Below are 19,368 nucleotides of genomic sequence, written 5' to 3'. Positions count from 1 at the left end.
AGGGAAGCAGAACGAAAGCGGCAGCAGCGACAGGCAATATCGCCAAACAGTAAAGCCAGGGAAGCGAAGCGCAGACGGCAGCAGCCTCTGGCTTTCGCCAAGCACACTTTAGAACTTCCAAAGTGTCTTCGGTAATTTTTGTGTCAACCAACGCGGGTCGAAAATTGATTCGTAACGACCGTGCTCTAGCACGTTGCAAAGTAATGGGACAGAAAAATTCGCATCATTCGGAAATTCGTATTAGCCGTAATCGTATCATCGAGATTCCACTGTACACGAAGAGGAGCTAATTCTATAAATAATACTCGGAAAATGGTAGCATACTCAGGGTAGGGAACACGTAAACAATTAAGCTATAGTAAATGCAATTAATATACCATTCTACATGCCTTAGGCTTGCATTGTGCAAGGAAGCCAGTAACTCCTTGTAGTTAATTTCACTATTCATACGAAAAGCAGCATACTTGAGTTGAATAGCCAGATGCTCACCTGCTAACTTTTTTGAATTTTTCGTAAAGTTTGTCCTAAAATTTTTGAATTTACACTTGTTCTACAATTTCACAAATGCTGTGTTAAATTTGACGAAAAATTATCTTCGCACAAAAGGTTCACTCGGCAGTCTACGACTGAACCCATGAAAGTTAATGAAAGGTCACTACTTGGCCACCTTTGGGTACTTCTTTTGAGTGAATTTATTCAGACAAATTCTCACAGCAGGCAAAATCGACAATATCAAGTTCACCGCAAAAGTCACTGTTCATTTCAAAACAATATGCTGCTTGTCAATCTGCTTTTCCAAGTTTGTTGCTGTGCTGCACCCCATTTAAAGGTACATGTAAACCATTGCTAATAAAATGCATATGTATCCTGCAACAGATGTGTGCTCAGGGCGAATAAAAAAGAAATGTAAATCCTCTCCCTACCATGTCTCCGGGGGTTGTGTCTGCGGGGTTCTTACGAATTTTAAAGTTCACAGGTTGGCATTTATATAGATGCAACATCTTGTCAACGGGAGTGCATATCAGCCTCACTGATAATTGGCTAGGCATAGCTTTACAGTGCCGATATGTTACGGTGTAGAATGTTGCATTATGACATGTCACTTGTGTTTGCAAAGCTTGACGTGTAGCGCACATGCTGTGGTATGACTTCTGGCGTTGCGTCGTGCTACCTGTCTTGGTCTCGATCTCGTATATCTGTGTGTGATCAGTGTGTAGTCTATTTGCGGGCTTCGGAATCACTGTGGGGCCAGGGTCGCACAAAACTATGCATGCTTGTTCTTTCAGACGGAACCTGTGGTCATCAACCTCGGCGTGGATGACACGACGTCGGAGGAAGAAGACGAAGAGAGCGAAGTTGAAGAAGAGCCTTTGCCAGCCATTGAGAACAGCTTCTCTCTTGGCCTCGACAAGCTCCTCAAAGAGGCTCGTCAGAAGGCTCAGGTAAGGGTCATTTGAAAGTGTGCTTTGTGCCTTGCCTTGTGCACCATAGTCTGCCAGGGCATAAGCTTCCAAGGAGGTACCAACCTCGTTTTCTTTTTAAGCATGGAACTGGCACTGAACTGATCTAAATGTTTGGAAAGTGCAAGGTAAATAGAACATATTCTTACGGGAAGAAAAGAGTATGGCAGAAACGTAAACGTGCAAACTATTTACAGACGATGATGCACTGGCAGACACACAAGGTGGTACACTTGAAGCTCGCATTACCGGCCCGCCACAAGTTCATGTTTGTCAGGTTTCCATGCACAGGAACAATCGCTCCGTAACGATATTGAGCCTGAATACTGAAAACATCACCAAGGCGCACTCATCTTTATTTCTTTCATAAGTAGTGCTCATGCCTACATAACTATACAGAACGAAGTCCCAGAGCATGTAGCTGAAAGGGTCAGAAAATATACGTGCAAGCAAATATGTAGCAATATGTATATATCAACTCAACCAGTCTCAAGTATTGTTGTACATCATCTTCATTAAGTGGTCTCCAGATCCACACCCAAGCAGTGGCTTCTTCTGGTTGTCAGAAGCTAATCTCAAAGACCATACTTTTGCTATCTGCATCTGCTAGAAGCGATTGCAGAGCCAGAAATGCGTCATAGACGCCACATTTTCAACACCAACTACTTGTTTATGTTCACAAGCTTTTGCTTTTCTGGTAAACCGAAATTGCCACCAGCAGCAGGAAGTGCCCTTTGCATGTCCAGGTTAGTCAGAGTCCCAGATGTAGCAGACGCAACCTTCATTCGGCTACCATCTATCCGTCATGCCTAATCAAGCCTGAAAAAAAAAAAAGTGTCTGCACCACAACGCCGCTGCTGTGGCTGCAGCAGCTAACCCTCTTGCATGCAGGATGTTCGCATAGCCACATTCTCTGTTTGGTTTCTGTCGGTCGCAGGCCTTCGAGCCTGCGGCCATGCATGTGACCATGCCTAAGCAGTGCAGACGTCTGTGCCACTCACACTCCTACATCACATGCCATGTTCACTCGATTCTAATGGAGACTTTTCTTGCGAGAAGATTTACTAAAGTATGACAAGCGCGTTAGAATTGAGTAAGAAAGCAACACTGCATTAGGTGGAGTCCAAAACAGCAGCCCAATAATCATACGAGGGGCACGATGACATACTCTGGGCAGTCGTTCTAAATTAACGAGCTTTACTGTATGATTGTGACTGATAAATATTGAGCCCCTCGGTTTCCTTTCTCGAAATTCACTTGCACATTAAGCAGCTAATGAAGACTTGTTCTTTGCTTCCTTTTTCTGGGCTAGATGTGATCCCCCGTATTTCCCGTTTCAGGTTCCACCCCCACCGAGTGCGCCAGAGGCCCCGGCGCTAGCCGCCACGCCTGTCTCGGTGATGAAGCTGTCTCAGGCTCAGCAGTTGGAGTACCGTCGCCTCAAGGCCGAAATTGCTCGCCGGGAGTTGCGCTCGGTCATAGGTGAAGGCAAGGCGGACAGTGTGACGCAGCAGCAACTCAACCGGGCTCGACGTCTGAAACAGCAAGCTTCGGCCAAGCGGTCACTCGAGGCTCTGGAGAATACGCTACACACGGAACGGTGGGTTCCCCGCTGTTCAACAGTAAACCTAATACAGTCTACGCTCGTTACAACGGACCCGCGTAAAACAGACTTACGGATATAACGGATCATATTTCAACCTTAGTTTGCTGTACGTATTTTGTTAATGCAACGGAGTTCACTTTTAACGGATCGTGTTACAACGGACTGTCGGCTACAGCGGACCAAATTAGCGTCAATTTTTCTCAATAGGGTGTATAAAACAAACTTTGGCCGCGGCTCAATATCATGCACACGAGGGAGCAAGGAAAGCGGGGTGGAAGCGGTGTACTGGCGAGGCACGGGGCGGGGGAGGCGAGGAAGAGGGTTCTACTCCGGTGGCTGCTGTTAATGGCACACCTGCGCGGGCACCACATCTTGAAAGCAATCTGTGATTTGGACAAAGTGCGCCCAGTGCCGGTAGCTGCGTATGCTCTGTGCTTTCGACATTTAGTTCATGTTGAAGCGAGAGACAGCATGAGGGTCAATTCGCTCGCTGTTGCTGCCGTGCTTCCTCACTCCAACGTTATGACAGCGAATTTACGCAATCATCAAGCGAGATGTGTTCTTGTTTACCTGTGCACGCGACACGGTGCTTGTTAATTTAGTTAGTTAGCTAATGTTTAGAACTTTGTAATGCCGATAAATCTACTTGCATTACGATACGATAAAACTGCTACATTTGGAACAGTGAAGATTGAATTGCTATAGAATTAGTAATATTTGTTATATCAAGAAAGCATTCCTACCATTGTCTTCCTTGTGTTTTCTAGTACCTAGGCATGTAGTACAATTCTTTGTAGTGGGGTTATTTTTCTGTTTCTGCAAATGATGAACAATGAATTTCGCATATCTTCAGAACTAAATGGCCTATTGGAAAACGAATTACATATTTGAAATCGCCACAGAAATCTTAATAATACTGGAAAGTTTCATTAAATTGGTGGAAAAGAATTACGAACTTTATTTCAATAGCAGTGTCCCCTCTTAAAATGTTCAGGACCTCCAAACACCAGAAGAGTGTACTGGCAAGCACGAGAGCACGCTGAATAACTTATTACAATAGCTTTCCTACAGTCAGTTTTGGTCTCGTATCCCAGGAGTTTAGTGTGTCGAAACATCACGATGCAGAAGGTGGCTCTCTCGCTGTGTTTGCAGGAAAGCCCTGCGCCTCGAGGGCAAGCGCATGGACGCCCTCAAGGCTGAGGTGCTGACCAAGAAGTCTGCCGTGCGCGGCACCCATGTCCGAATTCAGCGGCTGCGAGAGCAGCTGGCTACCCTGGAGCGCCTGATGGCTGGGCACGGCTTGGATATACGCAAGGCCAACATCCAGGTATGTGGGAGGGTTGTTTTCTGGCCACTGAATGTGTCGTTCAGAGTCGCCTTGCGACGATTAAAGCTCGGATATTTCTATATTTCAGTGAGTTAAAAAAAATATCAACGTGTGGCTTATCGCCATCTAGGTGTCATGTGGCAGTTTTGAAGCCCAGTTAACCTCGAGATAACAAACTTCAGTGTAATGAAATTCTCTATGTAATCAAGTGTTTCACTTTTTGTAACTTGTTCATAGAACACCATGTATTTTGAACCTCGATATAACAAAGTGTGGTTCCACGATTTAGATATAACGAAATTTCACTGCTGCCGCGAAGGAAAGTACCAAGACAATAAATGTAAACTTCAGCGAACACAGATGGTCAAATGGATTAATTACCGTATTTACTCGCATAATGATCGCACTTTTTTGTCAGAAAAATTGACGCAAATTCAGGGGTGCGATCATTACGCGGGTTAAATTTCCCGCGAGATTTTTTTTTCGTCCTGCCTTTGCTGTGGGATGCGGGTGCGGGACACCAAAACAAAAATGGCGGCCGGCGGAGCAAGCCAAGCGCGCCAAACGCGATATTTTTTTTTTCTTCTCGTGAGTACATTACGTGCATTGAAACAGTTTCTTCCGTATCAGTGATGAATAATATCGTTGATATCGGCAAGTTTGCGGCAATAACGTAGCCATGTCCGCTTTGAGGGGACAGAAACAGAGATGGGCATGCTTAGCTGCCAGTGACATAGAAACACATGGCTGGCGTGCTGCGGAAACTGCGGCATCTGTCTTCACTACTATCCTAACACGGCACGTTTCCGCTAAGGGTAGGCGAATATCTTAGCTGCGTTACAAGCGTCGGCGTATGAATAGGGTACACTTTTAACGTATCAGTGTAAACGTGGCTACTATCATTGCCGCGCGCGATTTGTTGCGTGCTCGCGAGTGCAGACGAAAAGAATCGAGAGGCGCCTTTTTTGTTTTTGTTGACCACAACCATTATAAAGCCTACCCATAATAAAGGCAAGTTTGGTTGTACGTCTTTTTGCCATGGAAGTGCGGAAAGTGATGAAAGTAATGAAATGAGGCATCTACCTAAGAATGTTTGGTTCGTGCAGACGAGTCGTTCGCGTAGCATTCGCCAGATGGTAAGTGCTATCATTATTAGCTAGACTTGGCACACGACATATCGCTGCGGCAAGTTCAGGGTGCGATCATTACACGGGAAATAAAAAAAATCTAATTTTGACGACAAAATTCAGGGGTGCGATCATTACGCGATTGCGATCATTATGCGAGTAAATACGGTACATGTGGCGGTTTGCAAACACAGCTCTCAAATCACACAACGCATGACTGAAGCAGCGTCATGTTTCATATAAAGTCCAAGTGCGATAAAATCCTATTGTGCCTCGTGCGCTATGCTTTAGGTGCGAATGAAGGTGTGCGAGGTTGAGCTGAAAAGGAGGGTAACGAGCAAGAAAGGGGGGAGGGGAGTGAGCTTGTGGTAAAGTGATCAAGCGCATGCAAGGGCGGGGGAGAGAGAGAGAGAGAGAAGAGGGTGATCGGGTGTCTTGTTGCTGCTGGAAATGGCAGCCAGGTGTGCAAATTAACCGATTGAAATTATGGGAAAATTTCGGGATATGGAAATTCTACAAGTTATCCGGGAGTTCTAATTAACTGAGCTTGCATTCATTACCGAGGTCCTATATAGGTGCATGTTGACGTCCCAAAGGCCCAGAAGCAGGAAGCAAATTTTTATTTACTCAAGCTATTCATGCTGTCAGTGACCTTAGCCTCTGGAACACTGGCATGTGCATCCGGTGTGTGTCATCCGAGGAAGCAAAGAGTCTGTAGAAACAAAAACTGTCTGGGCAAGACTAATGTCTGTATCCTGCCCCTTTTGGAAGCACATTTTGGTGAAACTCGTGCAGTGGTAGGAGAGAGATGTTAAGATGATCTGAAACACACTTCCTTTGCCGTCGACGCTTTCAGTGAAACAAGTTTAATGGCCCAAGGTCGACCTATGGGACAGCCTTTGTGTGTTGAGCTGGTGCTCCTGTTCTTGCAGCTTCAGGCACTGCAGATGGCCATCGACAAACGGAAAGGCCACATTGAGAAGCTGGAGAACCAGTGTAACGTGCACGGGAAGATCGTGTATGGCGACAAGTACCAGCTCCCCGCGACACCCGAGGGCGCCCCTGGGGCCGCACCTACGGCAAAGCGGAAAATCTCGATCTCCTCTCTGCAGCAGGTACGCTTCGTCATTTGGTTTGACTTGCTGCGTTGTAGAATTGTGTAGAGCCTTCCTGTGAATTGGGCACTTCACCTCAAATGAGGCGTGCTGCATTTTTCAATGCTTTAGTCTTGCTGTAAGCCTGTCGAAAGGCTTTTGGAATGTGGAAACCGGTGAAAATAGTATTTCGAAGGTTGTGCAGTGGCAAACTAAGCTCTGAAGTTGACGCAGTATTCTTAAGAGGCATTAAGCCTCTTGGATGCTGCAAGTTAGGTTTTAGGTTATGTGCAAATTTCACCTTCTATATCCATTCATTTCACCTGCATTTCTTGTAGCACTTCAGGAGGTGCTGCACTCTCTGATATGTTGCTTCAGTAGTTCTACAGCACACCTCATGCAGTCAGTATTCTTCCATCGATTATTGCTGACATAACGCATAAAGACTCACAGACAATTCTTTTATATGTAAATGTACATCCAGTTGATTATATAGGCAACATAAAAACTAAACTAAAACTGCCTTACTAGGCAGTTTTAGCTCAGTGTCATTACAGTCCGCTCTTCACCCGTTCGGGCACTGCAGAGAACTGCATTGATGCTGCATTCTTGATAGGTCTGCGTCTCCCGGAGTCTCGAGCTTGGCTGCAATGCGACAGAAAAGTCAACTCTCTCATTACGCTCTGCTGAACCTGTTTGGCAGCCGAGTGAGGCCGGCATTCTGCGTTTTGCTGCTGATGTGTGCATTGTGCACGCATGTATTACTGAGATTCTTCAATTATCGATCCCCGACAGTCTTGGACCGTCCGAGACGCTGCATAAGCCTCTCATTGGCTGAAAGCACCGCATTGGGCAGTTTGGGTCTGTCGGGGATGAATAATCGAAGAGGCCCACCACGTTCACTATATGGTCGTTTGCCAATAGGACTGCGTGATGAGTGTCATTACGTTACCTTTGCCACAAAGCTTGCCGGTATTTGTGGTCCATAGCGGGCTCAGGGGTTCTGTATTAAGAAGCCTTGTTTGAACCTTGGCAAACACCCACTTAGCTGTCAAGATCAAAAGGCAGGGAGTTAGAAATAAGAGGATTCTAGAGCAGGGCTAGCATTGACAGGGCTTCCCCCTAAAATTCACTGTAAAAGTTACCCAGTGGCATTGCCCTGGGCATTCCGCACAATATTGTTTTGAACCCAAGGAAAATGGCAAGGACTGTCGTCGTCACGGCGCCGTTAGGGTTGCCGAACATGCACTGATAACATGGTGAAATACGTCTAGTACTGCCAGGATATGCTGGTCTGGGTGGAGCAGATCGTAAACACTCGGCTAAAACTCTCTCTGACTGTTTTGGTGCTTCCTTCGGGAGTCGGTGGAAAAGTACAATGTTGATGCAGAAGCAAATGGCCATTCCTTACACTAGCTATCCTCCCCTTTCTGGCAATTTCAGACTCCAAAACGAGCTCGGATCACGGGCCCGGACTCTGCAGACAAAGCAGCAGCGCCCGCTTTGACGAAGCGGACCAGTGCGGCTCTTCTCGCCGAGAAGATCCGTCTGCAGAAGCTTGAGGCAGAAATGCGGCTGCGCCTGCAGGAGCTGAAACAGAGCTCGCTCGCCAAGTCTTCCACGACCACCCCGGCGACGGCAGTCACCACGACGACCACACCGGTCGCAACTTCCGAAGCACCATCAAAGGCTGCGTCAGCACCTGCGACGTCGTCGTCAAGGCCAGAGTCGCCGGTGCTGTCGCCTGCGAGAGCAGCAGCGTCGAGGAAAGTAGTGGTGACGAAGGCCGCAGGGAAGGTTGCACCAGTGGCCTTGGCAAGGACTGCTGGCCAAGGCCAGGCTGTGGTTGGTGCAGAAACAACTGTCCCGACGGTGACAGTCACCATCACCGTTGGCAGCAATGTAAGTCTGGTGTACACATAGCTAATGCCACAAGATTTTCTGTTTGATATGCTTCGTTGCTAGTTGTCTTCGTTGAAGTTTGAGTGATGCCGGTCAAGATAATTTTGTTAGAAGGGACCCTAAAACCAAATGTTAGGGGCTAGAGGGCCTCAGAAATAAAAGAAAGTTATGTGGGCTACAATAATGAAAACGTGAAATTATTATGTAGCTTTATGTGTTTATCTTTAAAATTATGTTTAATGTTTCATACCACTTTCTTATTACTGTATTTAGTCGCATAATGATCGCACTCGCGTAATGATCGCACCCCTGACTTTTGTCGTCAGAATTCTATTTTTTCTAGCTCCCATGTAATGATCGCACCATGATCTTGCCGCAGTGATATGTTGTGTGCCAAGTCTAGCCAATAATGATCGCGCTTACCATCTGTCTAATGCTACGTGAACGACTCTTCAGGACCAACCAAGCGGTCTGCACGCACCAAACATTCTTAAGCAGATGCCTCATTTCATTACTTTCATCACTTACCGCACTTCCATGACAAAAGGAGGTATACAACCAAACTTGCCTTTATTATGTGTAGGCTTTATAATGGTTGTGATCAACAACAGCAAAAAAGGCGTTTTCGATTCTTCTCATCTGCACTCGTGGGCACGCAACAAATCGCGAGCGGCAACGATAGTAGCCACGTTTACACTGATACGTTAGTGTACCCTATTCATACCCCGACGCTTGTAACACAGCTAAGATATTCGCCCACCCTTAGCTGAAACGTGCCGTATTAGGATAGTAGTGAAGACCAATGCCGCAGTTTCCACAGCATGCCGGCTATGTGTTTCTATGTCACTGGCAGCTAAGCGCGCCCATCTGTTTCTGTCCCCTCAAAGCGGACATGGCTACGTTATTGCCGCAAACTTGCCGACAGTAACGATATTATTCATTACTGATACGGAAGAAACTGTTTCAATGCACGTAATGTACTCACGAGAAGAAAAAAAAGTCGTGTTCGGCGCGTTCGGCTTGCTCCGCCGGCCGCCATACTTGTTTTGGTGTCCCGCACCCGCATCCCGCAGCAAACGCGGGACAAAAAAATTTTTTTCTTTTTGCAGGAAATTTAACCCACGTAATGATCGCACCCCTGAATTTGCATCAATTTTTGTGGTAACAAAGTGCGATCACTATGTGAGTAAATATGGTATACTTCTTGAAAACAAATTTCTTGCACCCTTTTTTAAGAAAAATTAGAATATACATTTCACAGTCCTTATTAAACTGTACATCATTGTAATTTTCACATATCATGGAATGCAGGAATAGCAGTTTTGCCATTCTAGCTTTCTTAGAAAATAGTTGACCATTTGATGTTGATGCTGGTAAAGCAGGCATAAATACTTTTACTGAGCTCATTGTGAGAAAAAAGAAATTTATAGCTGTATCATGCAATATCTGTTAGGTTCATTGCAATCATCAAACATTCAGCTTTTATATAAAAGAATTATCAAAATTGCACTAGCAGGAGCTGAGAAGACCTCGACAGTTGGTTGCACACTGATCGGGAAAAAGAAAAAGAAAGCAGAAAATGCAAAGCAGCCTGTCTAAGCTTGTGCAACAAGCAAGATTGCTTTATTTAACGCACCAACACACTAATATCATCCAATCTTACATTCATGGGAAGCTTAGTCAATATTTTAGATGAGGTTCTCTCATTTCCTGTATGAAATTTTACGATATCTCGGCCACAGCCTCAGACTGCCTTGCCAGGTGTCGGAAGCCACTGGAAGTGCCAATTTGGTCTCGATGACCACTTTGCCACTGTTGTTATGAAGGCCGCATTGCAAAACGTTCACTGTGACAAAAACATTATCTGTCTCGGTCTAATATCCACTCACTACAGTTGAACCCGGTTATATCAAACACGCAAAACAAATGCCTATCAGTTCGATATAAGCCTGCTCAAGAATTGGATGTCATAAAAGCACAGGCCCTCCCGTGGTCACAACACCGTCATCCGCACTCGCAAACACATCGGCCGTTGATCCGTCAGTGGCTTCCAGAAATTCTGACAACTCGCTACAAACCTCGGCAACACCAGCAGTAGCTTCGGCGCACTCATAAGAATTTCATCACAGGGCATGCGACAGCCACCTTGTCTGAAGCAGCTTCAAACACAGTGAGTGAGAGAAGCAACGAGACAACTTGCACGGGAGCACAAGAGCCTCTGATTGGCTGTCTGAGCAAGCACTGCAGGTTGGCCAGGACCATTTTTTGCAGGGGGTAGTTGACGGCTTGCCCGAGACGGTGCAGTCACGGTAGGGAGAGCGGATGGATAGAGCTGCCCATGCGCTGCCGGGCTACAGCTTTTTTGGAGGGTGTTGGCAGGCTTCTCAGCTGCCGCGAGGGAAAGCCAACTTCTGGGGAGGCTTTTTCACCACTTGACGTTCAATACAGGGTGTTTCAGCAAACAGTTTCAAAATTTTTAAGAAATTGCCTGTGGCAGATAGCGCAATTCTAGTCTATGAGCTGGTCTAATTTACTTACATAAACATTACGTAGATAAAATTCACTTATTACACTTACATAATTCACTTATTTAATTTTCGACTAGTTAACTTATGGCACATATTGCAATTGACAAATCCTAGCGGGTGAGACTGCAAGGCAGATTCATTTGAAAATAATTGTGTGGATTTACGAGACGTGCGCTGTCAGACTTGCTATAAAGATGCACTGTTGTTCCACTTACTTTCTTAACAAAACGTTGTTTTATTCATTGAAGCATAAAAGTAACAGGTACACCAATGCATTTCACCGCAAAGTTCGAGAATTAATATCTCGAAACTGGTGTCATGCTGAGAATTGATTCCAATTGGATCTGCCTTGCAAGCTCCCTGTCTAGAATTTGTCAATTGCAATATGTGCTATAAGGTAATTAGTTAGAAACTTAATCAGTGAGTTCTTATTAATTAGTCAAATATGCATTTAAATTTTATGTGCAAGTAATGTCAGCCTCTTCGAGTAGACCAGCTCACGAACTATAATTGCGCTATATGCCACAGGCAACATAAAAAAAAAAAAATTTTGAAAGTGTTATCTTAAACACCCGGTATATCTGGAGTCACTTCTATTTTTGTTCGATGTAACCATAATTTTTGCTATACGTTCTTATTGTAACTATACCGTGTTCAGAAACTGTTCGATATACAGGATTGATATACAAGTTTGATATAGTCGGGTTTGACTGTACTTTGCATCGCACTTGGAGAAAGGACGCTTAAAAGGAAGTGAACCTTTTGGTCGGTGTTGACACGCAGATAGTTCCTCGCCAAAGCCATATTGCCACACACTCGGTCTTCTTTGTAATGAGTGGTATTGCCAAATCACGCATTTCATTTGAAGCACAACAAAGCATTTACTGAATGCAAATTCATGACCATGTCTTCACCGGCCCCGTGGCATAGTTGCCACGTGTTAACAAGTTTTTCTGCCATTTACGTCGCCTTTTGAACTAATTCTGCAGGCTGCAGCATAGTTCAGTGGAACCCAATCGATACGTTCCTCGATGTAGCATTTTCTCGGCTGCCTTTTTTCACAATCGCTGCCTAAATCCCATTCGCTCACACATACTATGTTACCATTTGATATGTCGCTGTTCCGTAACATTCCCACATCTTACGGTGTATTTGAACAAAGCGTTCACATAAATTTAACGGTGCAGAGGAAAATTTGCTCGTGCATGTTGCAGCAAGTGACCGATTTATTGCAATAAGCGACTGAAGTCGCACAAGCCAGGCACTGCACAAGCATTGGGAGAAATCATACACAGAGCAGTTCGCAAAGCACCTCAAAAAATGTGCATTGGTTAAAACCTACTGGGAACCACGCACATCAAGCCAAGTCCGTGTAGCACAGGACTGTGTTAATTTTGGGGCCTGCAAGGGCTTTACTTGTGTTGCATATTTGCCTGTTCTGTGTAGTCAGCGTCGCCGCAATAGAGCTGTGTTATGCGGGGAAGCAAATGCAACATATTGTGGTCAAGCATATCAAGAGGGGAAAGGGGCCACTGTCACAAGATCCTGCTCTCATGTGATGTACATACTGTGTCATGACATCACGATGCAGTATCCTTCTGAGAAACGAAACCGAAATTGGCTCTAGAAAAGCTGTTAAATTATTTATGGTGCTCTGAGGCTTGTCACTTTTATTTTAAGACATTGAATTCTACCAGCTTATATTTACAGCAAAAAAAAAAAAAAAACGTGAATAGTTGAAAATGTCATGTCAGTATCCCTTTAGTGTAAGCATCTTTGAGGCATGGAAGCACAGAGCAGTTGTACTGGTGCAGTTTTGTGAGCGGTACTTGTACGAGGCTCTCAGGTTCTCACCGACTATGGATCGTATTTTCTGGAATGACAAATTGACTGAACTTATTTGATACATGTGCATTGTGCTTGTGCAAGATGGGCATTGCCTGCCACAATGATTCTTGCATGTCTCACGGTGGCGACACCTTGCTATTTGCAGAGTGAGGCCAGCAGTGAGGCCAGTAGTGAGCCAGCGCTATGCAAACACCGAACTGCCATGGAAGCCATGTTCCTGGAACACTGTCAGAAGCAGCTGCAGACAAGGCATCCCACCATTGGACTCTCTTCATCAGAGTTCTCGTTACCGCAGAAGGACGCATTAAAGGTCAGATCTCTACAGTGCACCATGTACACACTACCACACACACATGCACACACACAAAAAAAGCCAGCTGCCCATTGCTGACATTGCTGACATGACATGAGCCACGAGAATCCAAAACCTCGCAACACAATGCATGCATCTCATTGTACATTCAGCTGTTCAATTCCAAGTTCTCCAGAGTGCTTTCCAGTGTGCTTTACATTCATCTGGTCAAAATGGAGCGCTCGGAACATATTCGCCTGGTTCCTTCGGAGTGCTGCATTCCGAGGTGCTTTCCTCTTTAGAAACCTCGCGTGTAGGCAGAAATCTACCAACTGAATTCGCACATCGGAACCTAATCTGACAGCGTACAGAGTCAAAGGTCATGCACACGCACAGTCAATGACCGATTTTCCAGATGTCCAATTTTTCAGGCATGCCCAATAATTCGGATGCCTTTGTGGCACCGCCACGTACCCCGTAGAGTCAGTGTGTAAGAATGCCTGAAATTTTGGACGCAAAGCCCTCCACCATCCGATTTTCTGGACTTTCTGCCCTGATCAAAGGTCCAAAACGGTGTTATCAAAGCAACCACATTTTGATTATCTTGCACGCCAATCCGCTGGCAGCTGCCACCGCGGCAACGCTAGGCCTACCTGATTTGACGTTCGCTACCGAGCTTCCTGCTATTCGGTGCCCTGTCATGGAAAGAATTCGCCAAAGAATTCGCCGCTGTCTGCAATGGCACTGACTCCGCCTTTGTAATCCTCACCAGTGGCTTTGAATAACGGAAAGCACAATGCGTTGCATAATGCCAGTTTGCAAAAGTCAGCTTTGCCTCAATAGAGCAGTGTTACGCAATGAAGAATACGCAAAGTATTGCGGTGAAGCATACCAAGAGTGGGAAGGGGTAATTGTCACGATGCTCAGTATGTATTCCTTAATTGTACATGCGTGCACCCGCCATCTCCTGTCACAGTTTGAGAACCGATACGCCTAAAGTGTATTGGCAGGCCTTCATAGCTATTTCGGACTGTGGCGACTTGAGCCCTTGGAGGCGATAAAAGGCATGCATTCATTTTTTTTGGACTGCTGAAAAATCAGACGTTGACTGTATCTGCACTTCGCGACGGCACACGACGCACATCAAGCGGGCGTTGAGTGAAAGGGAAAAGCCTCTGTGGTCTCGACCATCGCGGCATTTTAAATAGATGGTATACGGTAGCACCTCATGGATACGATCACGTTACATACCATTTCCCAACACCAACGGTCACGATCGAGAACATAAAGAAATTACTTGATACAGTTACACTTATTTTTTACCAGTTCATACGTTTCTGGAAAATGCAATCTTTTGACACCAACATTCAGTAGATTGCCAGACTGCGATCGTGTGATACGTTTTCTGGCTGTTACATCCCGTGTAAACAAAAAGGCGTGAGGTGCGTGCAATCGAGAGCAGTAGCTGACCCTAGAGCATCTTCCCGGCAATACTCGCCAGCCCGTGTCACGTGAAAACACTGGTTTCTCATTCTGGTACAGTTCACAACAAAATGTTGTCTTGGAATTGATCACTGAAGTTCTGAATTAAAATGTGTGCACCATGATTCGTCAAATAAAAAAAAATATTTTTGTTTGCCAGGTCTACTTTTTAGCAAAAACTGTCTGCCAAAGCACCTAATTACCTATGGAAGCAAATATTTGTGTAGCTGGAATATGATTTTTCAAGATTACTGGTACCTGAACTTTAGAGGACCTTACAATATGGGGAGTTTGAAATCACTTCAATTACTCCTACTCCGAAATTTCAATTCACTTCTCTAAAACATGTTTTTGGCTGCTCCAAAAGCTGCTCCGGATGGCATGGCCCAGTAGCACCACTGTGGTGGGTCGCAATTCTCTTTTGAGCCATATTTTATTCAAGTTCTGCTAATCTAGTTCTGACAGCCATGGTTGCTGGTCATTCGAGTAAAGGTACTGTATTCCCACAATTTTAATGCGCAACCAAATTTAACATACACCTGGTCCTCATCGGTTCAGACAAAATATTGTTGCCCTAGTCTAACGTGCACCCAAATATTACAAGAAAAGAAGTAGCACGCATTCAATTTTTGCAATTTACTGTGCATTGCATTAAGGTTAATATTCTGCTTTTCTTGTGAAGATGCATTCTTTTAAAAATTTTTTTTTATTTGATTGTAATGCACAGGTAATTTTTAGGTAACTACAGTGTCACCTGTTCTGTATGCGATTTCTTTTTTTTTCCGCTTTTCCCATGGTCTCGTGCAGAAATTGGAACTGTGCCTGCTTCGGCAACCAAAAGACACCGCCATGACGTCCACGTCGGTGCAGCACCCCGTGAATGTTTCGGTGCCGTACACAAGCCCACTCCTGTGCTTCCGGGGCTACCGGCTCAACCCAAACTACATGAAGCAGCCGGGCCAATCGCTCGATAGCACCTCCTATGCGCACAAAATGCACTGTCGCACCCACCTCTGCCGTTACGAGCTCAACGGAACATGCTACGATGAGCGATGCGGGGGGTACGAGTGGTCACTTATTGCCTCTTTGCCGTTCCGACAATCACCAGTCAAACCTCGGTATAGTGAACACAGATATAACAAATTATCAGATGTGAGGAAATAAATATAAGTTTGGCTCAGCGCTTTTATAGTGGTCAGATGTATGTTTGTAACGAATGTCGGATATACCGTATTTACTCGCATAAGGATCGCACCCGTGAATTTTGTCGTCAAAATTCGGTTTCTTTTAATTTCCCGTATAATGATCGCACCTCGAACCTGCCGCAGCGATATGTCGTGTGCCAAGTCTAGCTAATATTGATCGCACTTACCATCTGTCGAATGCTACGCGAACGACTTTTCAAGACAAACCAAGTGGTCTGCACACACCAAACATTCTTAAGTAGATGCCTCATTTCATTACTTTCATCACTTTCCGCACTTCCATGACTAAAGAAAAGCTGCAACCAAACTTGCCTTTATTATGTGTAGGCTTTATAATGGCTGTGGTCAACAACAAAAAAGGCGCCTTTCGATTCTTCTCATCTGCACTCGTGGGCACGCAACAAATCGCGAGCGGCAATGATAGTAGCCACGTTTACACTGATATGTTAAAAGTATACCTTATTCATACGCCGACACTTGTAACACAGCTAAGATATTCACCCACCCTTAGCGAAAACGTGCGGTATTAGGGTAGTAGTAAAGACAGATGCCGCAGTTTCCGCAGCATGCCGGCCATGTGTTTGTATGTCACTGGCAGCTAAGTGTGCCCATCTGTTTCTGCCCCCTCAAAGTGGACATGGCTCCGTTATTGCCGCAAACTTGCCGATATTAACGATATTATTCATTACTGATACGGAAGAAACTGTTTCAATGCACGTAATGTACTCACGAGAAGAAAAAAAATTGCGTTCGGCTTGCTCCGCCGGCCGCCATTATTGTTTTGGTGTCCCGCAGTGAACGTGGAACGAAAAATATTTTCTTTTTCTTCTCGCAGGAAATTATCGCACCCCTAATTTTGCGTCAATATTTCTGACGAAAAAGTGTGATCATTATGCGAGTAAATACGGTAATGAAGCTGTTTTAGTGTCGTATGCAGCGGTTTAATGTTGTCAGTACTGGTTGTGTTGCTGTTGTGAATGCCACCTTGCAGAGACCTGGTTGTCGCACCAGTTTGGCTTTAATGAATGAAGTAGACAACCACTTCTGTGTAAACTGAGATTGAGGGTAAACTGAGACTTGCAGCTTTGCCTCAGTTGCAGTGTTTTCCATTTACAGGCAGCATAAGAAAGACTACATGTGCACCCCTGATGAAATCCTCATGGACTTGGCGCTGTACTCACCGGTGCTTCTGAACACCTCGCCATCTGATTCTCCCCAGCAGTGGAAGCAGAAGGCCGGTAGGTATCCCCACGATCGTGCCGTATCATGCTTTGCAATTGCAATTTCTGCTTAATGCAACCGTGGTGTGCCTGGCTGGAGAGCAGGGATTAGCGAGCTGTGGTCAGCCTATAATAGAAGCTGCCCCAGAATACACACGGTAATCCCTCGTTGTAGCAATATTGCTTTGCTCAAAATATCGCTTTATTCGAAATTTCTTCCGGTCTCGACCCAAACGCATGCATTTTTTAAGCCACATTACTCAAAGCGCATGAGGAGCTTTGACCCGCTTAGAGCGAAGTGGTGAGCGGGTCAAGCGGCGGCGACCTTTTACGCATGCAGTGTCAAATTAATACCGCCGACGAATTAGCCTCGTGCAGGTACACAACGGGCCACCTAGTAACGAGTACCACGCGAGTGCCGAGTGCTCCCAGCTGTTTACTGCATAGTGAACGGAAGCTGTCAAATTCCTTGGTGCAGAGCGCCCAAACCGTTAATCTCGGTCGCATTCTCATTGCTGGTGTCCCCTGGGATAGAATCCACACAAAAATATAGTTTTCCTGACGCTTTGCGATGCCGGAAAACCGTGGTCGCTTGGATGCCGAAAAGTGGCCAAAAGACCGCGGGCAGACTTGCGCCGTAGCATTCCGTGGGGTGCGCTCGATGACCAAAGTTTGACCTCTAAAGAGCACTTCTGGCGATGAAACGTGCCGAAAAGCACAAAAGAAGTGTCTCTCCGATTATAAGTACCATGTTCGACACAAGGAGCTCCATTAACAAACGGGAAGACGACTTTAGGGAAGCCAGTCTCGAAATTTGCTTGTTGATCGCCATAATCGGCCTGCATCACAATAAAACACCACCCCTGGCTTCGTTGCACTTTTGACGGTGCAAATCGACCAATAACTTGATGAAAACACAAAAAGTCAGAGCGTCACCAGCGGCGAGTCAGGCTGTCAACATGGCGGGTCAACGCAAGCTGGTGTTTCCCTGGCAATTTTTTCGAGCCGGTCGTGCTCGATTCGCGCCATCCAACTTTATTCAAACGGACTAAATGCATAGGAGGGTCATTGAATTTTGTTCGTAGACATTTGTCAATGACGTAAACGCAACGGTGCGCAAACATCGACACTCAAACTGTAGAATTAGCACAGTGTCATCAAAAATGGTGCGCCGGAAAGCTGTCGTTTTGCAAACTTCACGGTTGCACACCTCGGGAAAAGTTGCCCAGGAATCATGCAAAGCCCCCTACTGCAAGACTGTTCAGTTTTCACGATCGCACTGCGTATCCTCAATTGGTGGCTAATCGTCTTTTGAGCACAACAAACACAGCCTCAGACTCTAGCCATGGCATTTGCGGTGCTTTCCAGTGTGATAGTCTCATAGTCTTCTGTGACCTCCGCACCCCCCCATAAAAGTGGCCACTGCCTTCCCCTCCTCATTAGCTCTCTAGTCTGCAAGCCGTTTGAACGCCAGTCACTCCTCTCACTTGCCTTCATGTCAATTCCTCGCCTCCTTGCTGCCAGTTTCGATGTCGCTGCTCCTCCAAAGCTGCCCTCTTCTTGCCTGCTTTCCCGAGCACAATCTTCCACCAACGGGCACCCTTCTGCGGTTCCTGCTTCTTGGTCTCCGCAACTTACCGTATTTACTCGAATCTAGGCCGACCTCCTAAAGTCCGAAGCCAAAAAAAGATATTACCTCGAATGTAGGCCGAACAAAAAAGCGAGGACAGTGTTCACAAAATGCAAACAGCATGTATTGTATCTGAACGTGCAGAGCTCATTCAACGTTGTCGTCGCTGTGTTTCTTGTCACTGTCACCTTCAAACAGTGCACTATCTTCGGTACCGTCAAGCGCATTAGATATGCTGCACTTCTTAAAGGCGCGCTTGATCAAAGTACCTGGGATGTCGTCCCACGCTGCAGCTACCCAGCCCACCAGCTGCGATAGTGATGCAGGTTTGATGCGGCCCATTGCCGTTAGCATGTGGTCTTCGTCAGTCAACCGGTCCATGTAATATTTCCGCAGACGATCCTTGAAAGGTTTGTTGATGCAGACATCAAGTGGCTGCAACTGGCCCGTCATGCTGCCCGGTATGACAGCGACGTCCGTGTTTGGTTGGGCGAGCGCAGCCTTCACGTTGTCGGTCAAGTGCCCACGGTACGAGTCGATGACAAGGAGCGAGTTCTTTGTCAGAAGGGCTCCTGGACGCCGTTGCCACACAATCTTAACCCACTCTTCCACCATCGCTCCCGTCAGCCACCCGTTCTCATTTGCCC

General features: G+C 45.8%; 1 protein-coding gene across 3 annotated transcripts in view; it reads left to right on the top strand.

Moving 5' to 3' along the window:
* The window catches only part of LOC126543912 (uncharacterized), a 91,542-nt gene that overhangs the window by 21,113 nt on the left and 51,061 nt on the right, over positions 1-19,368 (top strand). For all 3 annotated transcript variants that reach the window (XM_055062411.2, XM_055062412.2, XM_055062410.2), the window contains exons 11-18: positions 1,287-1,442; positions 2,801-3,060; positions 4,219-4,393; positions 6,453-6,635; positions 8,058-8,516; positions 13,038-13,202; positions 15,474-15,727; positions 16,988-17,109. In XM_055062411.2, coding sequence (XP_054918386.2) covers positions 1,287-1,442; positions 2,801-3,060; positions 4,219-4,393; positions 6,453-6,635; positions 8,058-8,516; positions 13,038-13,202; positions 15,474-15,727; positions 16,988-17,109 — 1,774 coding nt within the window. The remainder of the gene's footprint in view (positions 1-1,286; positions 1,443-2,800; positions 3,061-4,218; positions 4,394-6,452; positions 6,636-8,057; positions 8,517-13,037; positions 13,203-15,473; positions 15,728-16,987; positions 17,110-19,368) is intronic.

Source organism: Dermacentor andersoni, chromosome 10 (genome assembly GCF_023375885.2).
Source record: "Dermacentor andersoni chromosome 10, qqDerAnde1_hic_scaffold, whole genome shotgun sequence".
In the NCBI taxonomy this organism is placed as follows: domain Eukaryota; kingdom Metazoa; phylum Arthropoda; class Arachnida; order Ixodida; family Ixodidae; genus Dermacentor; species Dermacentor andersoni.
The sequence above is the reverse complement of the archived record's forward strand: the minus strand, read 5'-3'. Positions and strand labels throughout refer to the sequence as shown.